Below are 9,372 nucleotides of genomic sequence, written 5' to 3'. Positions count from 1 at the left end.
GTTGATCACTTACGAGGTGATCAAGTATTGCGGAGGAATTTCTAAATTGCTCAAGCTTTCTGTTTAGTTCCACCACTTTCACCTGGTAATCAGCTATCTGTTTATCCCTTTCAGCAATTAGTTTGGTTTTCTCTTCTAACACTTCATAGCTAAGATCAATTACCTGTATTTTTTCAGCTAGACTGGCTTTAAGACTTCTGATATCTTTCTCACTAGCTTTTATTTTTATCGTGTAATTTTTTTCTCTAGTTTTAGTGTAATAATGATCTTCTTTTAATGTTCTAAATTGAGCATCCAAACTAACAAACTGATCAGTTATTGTTTTCAGCTGTTCAGACAGATTTTCACATTTTGTACAAGGGAGTTTAGAACTTACCTCAGAGAGCTGATCTGTCACCTCTGCCATATAAGCTTGATCTTCTCTTGTCTCTCTATTTTTTCCTTCAGTTTCGATGTTAACCAAGTTGGCCTGTTCGAACACTTCCTCAACTTGCAGATTCCAATTGTATTCCCTGTTCTGTCTGGATATCATTGCCCTATTCTCGTTACTTCCCCCATTCGGTTGTGTTGGCCTGTTCTGACTACGTTCTACACGTTCATTTGTGCATTCTTTAGCAAAGTGTCCATTCTGTTGACAGTTATAACACCGAACCTTTGACTTATCAAACCCTGGTCTTTCGCCAACAAACTTTCTACCAGTTTTTTTCATAAACCTTTTGACTCTTCTTACTATCATCACCATCTGCCACTGCAGATCCATCTTCTCCAGATCATCAGCATCGATCTGATCATAGTCTTCGTCTAAAGTTGCAGGATCAACGATTTTACCTTTAATGTAATTTTCGTAAGAAGCAATGAAAGAGGCATAGAGAGCAAACTGCTGTTCAGCAGATTTAACACTCATGGGCTTCTGAGAGTAGTTGTTGTTCGGAACGCTTGAAGAAAAACTACCCTTTGTTGTTTGAGGTTTAGAAGTGTTTGATCCACCAGCTACGAAACACACATCACCATCCATGTTGAGAGTTACATGACCATCATGAGTTGAGTTAGAGCTCGAGTCTCCCTTTGAGTAGTAAGCAGACAATTCTGACTTCGAACTTGAACTTGAATTAACTTTCGCACCATACATTCTCGGATCCTGAACCTGATCAGTTGGTGTCTCTTTTCGAACCATGTTAAGTTCAAAAGTTCGTAGTTTGTTGACTGCTGTTTCCAAGTCAATGTTGGCAAACTCTTTATCTTCTCTCATCAAGACAGTGTACATCTCCCATTTCAGTGGGAGAGCATCAAGGAGTTTTTCTACGATCTCCTCTTCTTTGTAAACAATGGAATAATTGCTGAGTTCGATCATCAGGTGATAATATCTTGTGATGATATCATCAAGTGATTCATTCTTCAAGTACTTGAACACCGAGAATTGGGTTTTGAGTAGCTTAATCTTGGATGCACGTATCCCCACATTACCTTCAAATCGGTTTTCAAGCGCTTCCCATAGCTCTCTAGCGGTTTTATATTTCCTGAAGGTGTGAAGAATCTCTTGTGGAAGAGCCATTGTTATCGCAGCATGAGCTTTACTTTCAGCCTCATACATCTTCTTTTCTTCCTCTTCCATCTTATTGTATTTCTTAATTTGTTCACGAACCTCATACAAAGCCGTTGGTGGAATGTATCCATCTTGAATGCATACCCACATCTTAGCATCTTGATATTTAACATACTGCTCAAACCGATCTTTCCAAGCCACGAAATCGGTACCCTTAAGCATTTTCGGTGCCTTAGTAGCTGAACCTGCTTCCACCTCCATTTTCACCAGTTCCGTAATATTTATAGAAGTCATCTTTGGAAGAAATACAAACGAGCACTCAAAGAAATCAAAAATAAAAATTTTATTCTGAACAGTACTGTAGGCGAAGTTAAACTTAACTTCGCTTAAGTCTTAACTTCACTTGAATTCTTAACTTCGCTCCTTTTTAAATTCGCCTGATTAGGCGAAGTTGTAGATAACTTCGCTTAAGTTAAGCGAACTTGTGAGGTAGGCGAAGTTGTTAATAACTTCGCTTAACCTTATATATTCGCCTAAACCCTACAAACAGTAGCGGCAACTTCGCCTGATGAACAATTGTTTTTGCAGGTTTGATTTTGACGTTTTGTGAGGTATGCGAAGGTGTAATGGGTTGTATTTGATGGTGGGAGGTGAGTAAGACACAAAAACTCGGTATATTAACGTAAACTCGTCCCGCGAATAGTCGAACGGAACGATTTCTGCACCCGTGTGATAATCCCGAACCACACAATCACGAGCAAATGCTCTGATACCAATTGTAGGTTCCCAGCCGGATCTACACGGAATATCTCGTTCTACGTAGGTGCGGAATCCCTACGTAAGACGATACGAGCGTAGAAGACGAAACACGTTAAACACAAGCAAACACACGTTACAATACTCAAAAGACACGTTGTATTGCAACTAGTAACACGTGATATCAATCACCGATTAAACAAAACTGAACAAATCCTTCCAAAACCTAGCCGCAGCTAAACATTTATAACATACGACAACTTCGCCTAACATGTTTAGGCGAAGTTGTCACTAACTTCGCTTGTTTCACAAGTTCGCCCATATCAGGCGAACTTGAGACACAACTTCGCTTAATTTCAAATACAAAACATACTAACTCGATTACAGACACTAGATACTGAACTACTGACATCATGTACCAACAGACTTCTTTTCATATCTTCGTTTCCCTCATACACCTCGATCAATGCCTCCCATAGTTCCTTAGCAGATTGAAATTCTCTAAACCCAAGGGCAATCTCAGGTGAAAGTGCCATGGTTAAAGTTGATAGGGCCTTTTCATCCTCTTATACTTTGGCAAAATCATCATCATCATACTATGCAACCGGGTTCACAACAACCTCAGTTGAATTCTCACGTTGTTACGTGATGATTTGGGGTCCTCTAACAATGCTTCTCCAGATCTTAGCATCTTTCATTTTAACATACTTTACGAATCGAAATTTCCACTCACGGAACCCCTCATGAGATAATAGACGAGGTACACGAGTTGTTGTCCCCATTATGGAATCCAGTTCTTGATGAAGTATAGCATTTGATGACGCATTGCTGTTGGTTAACTGTTCCATTTTATTTTAATTTAAGATTAATTTTAGTCCAGGAAGCTTCCTAGTCCTAGTCCAAGTGTCAGGTCCAAATAAAAGTTAACCGAGAACTAATGGCAACCGAGAAAAGAAACCGAGAACAATATTGACCGAGAACTAGGAAGTCAATAGAGAACACTCTTAGTTGACCGAGAACAATGGAAATCAACAGAGAACAATCTTTGTCAACCGAGAACACTTGGACGTAGCCGAGAACTGAAGGTTGACCGAGAACACCTATGTCGAGAACAGGCAGATTTGGCCGAGAACCGAGAACCAACAAATTTCACCGAGAACGACCAAATGCTGGCCGAAAACAATGAAAATTGTCCGAGAACTTCCAGGAAACCCAAAGATGCTTTGACCAGATAGTTTTGGTAATAAATTAAATCCCGAAATTTCTGGGATTTGAATTTTAACCAAGATTAGGTCAATCTTCAACTTTTAAAAAAAACCTTTTTTTTTCTTCTCCGATGAGAGTATCACCGGAAAATCAACCACAACCACCAAAGATCAAAATCTTGAATACTTGATATCACAATAAAGAACCTGAATAGGTCTAAGGCTCCGATACCAATTGTAAGTCTCGAATCTGGATCACTACAAATATGATATCAACAATCTAGGTATTGGTGCGGAAATCCAACGCTAGATGATTCAAGAACACTAACAAACACAAACACGTAAAACACACAAATGGCTTCAAAACACACGTTAATATTAACGTCGGGTGCTTAAGCACTAACAGTACAATACTCGTCTATGATAACCCTTAGACGGCCAAAATCACACGTGAATGAACTACCACAACCCTATACAATGCATTCTATATATATATGGTACCAGCATACTGGCCCAACAAAAGCCCAAAGCCCACCGAGAACCATAAAGTTATCGGTTTACATAATATACCCCACCTAAGCCTAACATACAAGCATAAACCACAAATATAGCCCAACAGGTATTTAATGTTCTCTTCTAATTCGGTTACTGTCAAGGAGTCCTTTTTAGGGTTTTTGGATGTTAATGATACCACGGGGAAAGGATTATTTGATATTACAGTTGAGGAGTTAAAGTCTCTTGGTTTAGAACTGGATGATATGCGTGGCCAAGGTTATGACAATGGAGCAAACATGAAAGGAAAACACGAAGGAGTGCAATCAAGATTTTTAAATGAGAATCCTAAAGCATTTTACACTCCTTGTGGTTGTCATTCTCTTAATCTTACATTATATGATATAGCTACATTCTATAAAGGAAAGAGTTTTTTTGGAAAGATCCAACATATGTCTACTATCTTTGCAAATTCTAATAATCGATGGCTAATTTTGAAAGATAATATTAAATCTTGGAGTCTGAAGTCTTTGTCTCAAACGCGTTGGGAAAGTCGTGTCGAAAGTGTTAAAGTTATTAAATTGCAACTTGCTGATGTACGAGAGGCTTTACTTGAAGTTGGAGAAAAAGATGGTGATCTTGCAATTGCAGATGAAGCAACTACAATAGCAAAAAATATTGGTTTTGACTTTTTGTTATCAATTATCATCTGGTATGAAGTGTTAGACAAGGTGAATATAGTGAGCAAAAGGTTGCAATCGAAAGATATGCACCTAGAGATTGCTATTAAAGAAATAAAGAGATTGATTGACTTCTTCAAGAAATTTAGAGAAAATGGTTTTTCAAAAGCAATAGATGAAGCTGAGAAGATTGCTTTTGAAATGGGCATCGACCCGATATTTGCACAAAAACGTATAATTAAAAGGAAAAAACAAAGTGATGAGTGTTCAAGTAGCCAAGAAGCTTCATTTACTCCTCAATAGAATTTTAGAGTAAATTATTTTTTATATATTATTGATCAAGTTATTACTTCTCTTGAGACAAGATTTGATCAATTTAAAAATTATGAGAAATTATTTGGATTTTTGTTTCCACAAAACTTAAGGGGAATTGAAGATGAAAACCTAAGTTATCCTGTAATTTTCTTGAAAATGCACTAAAGTTTGAAGAAAGATCGAATATTGATGGTGAGGAGCTTTATATGGAGTTAAGCTCATTAGACACATTATATGTCATGGAATTTAGTAGCCCTATTGAAGTTTTGAAGCATTTGAACGAGACCCAAGAAAATTTCCCAAATGCAAGGATTGCATATAGAATATTGTTAACTATTCCAGTCATTGTGGCATCCGTAGAAAGAAGTTTTTCAAAGTTGAAGTTATTAAAATCTTATTTACGATCCACAATGTCCCAAGAAAGACTTAATGGATTGGCGATGATAGCCATCGAGAGCGAAATCTTAGATAGTATAAACTGCGAAGAGGTGATCAAACAGTTTGCTGTCAAGAATGCTAGGAGAGCTTCACGAATCATCGGTTAGAGGTTAGCTACTATTGTATTTGAGTTTATTACTATATATTTGCTATTTTTATTGTTATAACGTTAATGCCGTTTAAAAAAACTATCTTATGTATTTCGTTACTCGTTAGGGCCTATGGGGCTTTTTTTTATGCTCTGCCTAGGTATTTGAATTCTCGGAGACGGACCTGATAAACGGAATCCAATCATCTCTAATCTTCCGATCCCTTTTAAAACAATGGACACATACAACCTGAATAACCGACATGCTAACACTTTTTTGATTATGAAACTGGCTCCGCAAGAAGTACATGAAAATCGTCCGCTTGTCAAGCCAAAAAATGCTGATTGTAACCAGATCGACAACCTTAGGTTGTTGGACCGACAACACTCTGTTGTAGATAAGAACAATGCTTTGGCTTTAGAAGATGGTCAAACGGATTACGAGTTGGATTATGAATTTATATAAAGACTTGGATGATTCGGAATTTTCATATGATGATTATTGCTTGAAGTAATCAACTGTTTAGTTGTATATATTTATTTATTATGATAGAGCCCGTGCGATACACAATGGTTAAAATAATTAAAGTTAAATTTAATAATATACATAATAACATATCTTATGGACTCATAAGATATACTCCGTATATAATTTCTTAAAATATATAAATTGGTAAGAATAGTTTGTGTTTGTATTTTAAAATAAATCAAAATGAAAAGGTTGTGAATCTATACCAATTAACCAAAAGAGAAGACTAAGATCAATTCATTTTAGTTGAGTTGGTAAGCCACGAACATTTTAAAAGCAAGGTAGTAAGTTCAATTCTCATTAACAACATATTTTTTATTTTATCATTCATGGAGGAGAAATTATAAAAATAAAAACTTACACACTTGACAACCTATGTGAAGGGTTTAACTGAATAACATGTGAAAAAATGGTGTTACTTTAATAGTATGGGTCAGGGTATATGTAACGTGTTATTCCTATACGTAGCATTTGATTTTTAGACTATGTTGAATAAAATTTAATTTGCTATGAAATATATATTAAAATAGGATAAAACAAACATGTCGGCAAATTCAAATCTATATAAAACATTATGCATTAAAAGTATACAAACAAAAATAAAAAAATATCCTAAACAAAAATATCAAACGGGAAATCACATGCGACAAGTAGAACATTCATATTCAAAGTTAGGAGTGTGTGATTGCTGTTAAAAGCCAAGTACACAAGCACCCCCATAGCTTAGATAAAGTACAAAAGCTATCCTCACGATTTGAATACATTAAGAAACCTTCGTTTTAACTAATGTTCATATTATAAAACAGTAAAACACTACCTAACATTCTAACAAGAAGCAAGACAGGAAAAGAAAAAGAAAAGAGTTAAAAGAAAAGGATAGGGTAACCGGTTTCTTCACGCAATATTCATTTTTCTACTCCTATTAACAAACCAAAAATTAGAATAAGAAACGATAGAATCAAATAAACTCTCTCCATTCTTGTTAGATTGCCAAAATGGTATTGTTTTTGAAGTGCCAAATGATCCATCAAGTGAAACGACTACTTGAATCATATTTCGTGTTTTTTGACTAAGAGATCAAACTCATCAACTTCATATTGCCCATTAGAGTCAATAAAATCTTTCAAGGGCCCGAAGAAAGATCCAACCATCTTTCAGTTAGGTTCAAAAACTTTTTAGTGAAATCATATGAGATGAATGGATGTATCGCAGCTTCTACCTCGTTAGAATACACTGGGCATAGGGAACTAGGAACATCATTCCCCATATTAATTATATTCAATCTAGTTGGGAAATGATAAAGTAAAAGCCACCAAGCAAAGATATTAACTTTTATAGGCATTACTCGATTTCATGCGTAAGACTAGACCTAGTTGGGAGAATTAAATTATCTATGAACTTCCGAACAGTTCTCACGGTGAACTCATCAAAAACATCCAAAGACCAAGACCATGAATCTAGATGAATAAAAACATTAAAACAATCTAACATATTGATCAGATGTTGAGGTTGAATGGATTTAAAACCTCCACGCACCTCACACCCCCAAACCAAATTTGGTTAGTTAAGAAGCCTACGATCGCTAATACTGCAATACATTTTGGTCTCCAACTAGAAAAACCAAACATAAAGGAGAGTCCTTCAACCGTATAATTAAAGGAAGTGTTGCACACTTACACCCATTCCTCACTTTCTTTCTGAGACAAGACAAAGGTAGAAAGCCATCCCATTCGATTTTATCTTATCTTACTTCTTACTATACTAATAAAAGAAAATATTGAGGCTTAGGTGTCAAGCCTACATTTCTCCTAATTCCTAATCTCTCATCTCATTCATTCTAGCTATTCATGGGTCATGGGTCAAAACTATTTTGTTAAGTGGGTTATAACATAGTGTGGATTTTATGCATTATTGAATTAAGTGTCATTTTCATACCTGAGGTTTGACCAACTACGCAACTTTAGTACATTTTTTAAATTTCTTGTAAATCAACACCTGACGTTTCCATTAAAATCATGCTATTTAGTACTTTTCGTTAACCCTGTCTGTTTTTCCATTTGGGATTTTTACATATTTCCCCTTATTAAACAACACAATTAAATATATCCCCAACCAAAAAAAATAATTACAAATTTCCCCAATTCAAATCAAATTACCTTTTTACCCATACCCTTGTTTAAAATACCCTTACCCACATTCATCTTCTCCAAGCCACTTCACAGTTCCGGCAAACTCAATTATCCAGCTAGTTTCTGGCCACTACATCACCATCCATCTTCTCCAAGCCACTTCCAAGTTCCGGCAAACTCAATTATCCGACGAGTTTCCGGCCACTACATCACCATCTATCTTTTTCAAGCCACTTCCAAGTTTCGGCAAACTTGATTATCTGGCGAGTTTCTGGTCACTACATCACCATCCCAAACCACCACCCCCATCACACTTCAACCGTCTCTCTCCACGACCTCTCTCCTCTTCAACCGTTTCTTTCCATCTAACCCCTTCGGTGACTGCCGATTCCCCGGCCTAGAAGCTCTCAAGCCAATAAACACAAGATCAGCCACGTATACATCTAACACCAAAGCCTCGGATCTGAAAAAAGTGGGTTTTGATGGTGGCCGCCGGAGATGGGGTTGAGCAAGCAGGTAAAGATGGTGATGGACTGTGTGAAATGGTGGGTTGTGTGTTGTAGTTTGGCTAGAGAAAGAGAGAGAGATCGGAATTCACAAGAGAAGAAGACGGTAGGCCGGTAGGGTTGTCACTTGAGGAAATAAGGAAGAGGGGGAAGATGGTGCAATAGACATTCATGTTTATGTCTTAACTAATTTTTAACCCGGCGCAATGCCAGTAAAACTCAGATGGTGGTAAAACCCAAGTGTTGAGCCGGTAAGTCAATGCGAATTCGATCAGTGACGTACGTTATTGTACTTGAATTAAAACCAAATATAAAACAAAAAAACTATAAAATTGAGGTGGACCAATGGGGTGGTGTCGGTCAGTAAAACTTGAGCGTTGGTAAAACCCAACTATTGTCGATCCCGGGCGTTGAAACGGTGAGTCTACGGAATTTCGGTCGGTTTTCCGTCACGTTCGTTATAATACCGGAACCAGAAAAAAAATTGGTATCCGGTCAGTCTCCGTTACATTTGAACTAAAAAACAAAAACAAAATTTGCGGGCCAGTTCGGTGCTGCCAAGTGGCCCAATAGGGCACTTGCGGCACCAAACTTGTTATTTGTTATATAGTATAATTTGTATATTTTTGTTTTATTTTTTTAGATTAGGGGTATAATAGTCAACTAATAAAATAATTTTAGTAGATTGGAT

The 9,372-nt window shown here is 36.7% G+C and overlaps 1 protein-coding gene across 1 annotated transcript; it reads left to right on the top strand.

Moving 5' to 3' along the window:
- Positions 1-4,130: 4,130 nt before the first annotated feature.
- Positions 4,131-4,979, top strand: LOC143560115 (uncharacterized). Its single transcript, XM_077048491.1, has one exon. The coding sequence runs from the start codon at positions 4,131-4,133 to the stop codon at positions 4,977-4,979; it is 849 nt and encodes a 282-aa protein (XP_076904606.1).
- Positions 4,980-9,372: the final 4,393 nt, after the last annotated feature.

This window comes from Bidens hawaiensis, unplaced genomic scaffold (assembly GCF_021521415.1).
Source record: "Bidens hawaiensis isolate Kalapana, Puna unplaced genomic scaffold, B.hawaiensis_p1.1 tig00020222_1, whole genome shotgun sequence".
In the NCBI taxonomy this organism is placed as follows: domain Eukaryota; kingdom Viridiplantae; phylum Streptophyta; class Magnoliopsida; order Asterales; family Asteraceae; genus Bidens; species Bidens hawaiensis.
Note: the sequence above shows the minus strand (reverse complement) of the source record. Positions and strands in the feature narration are given on the sequence as shown.

Excerpts from the sequence above, each read along its gene's own strand:
- LOC143560115 (XM_077048491.1), top strand. The coding sequence starts at position 4,131 with ATGTTCTCTTCTAATTCGGTTACTGTCAAGGAGTCCTTTTTAGGGTTT.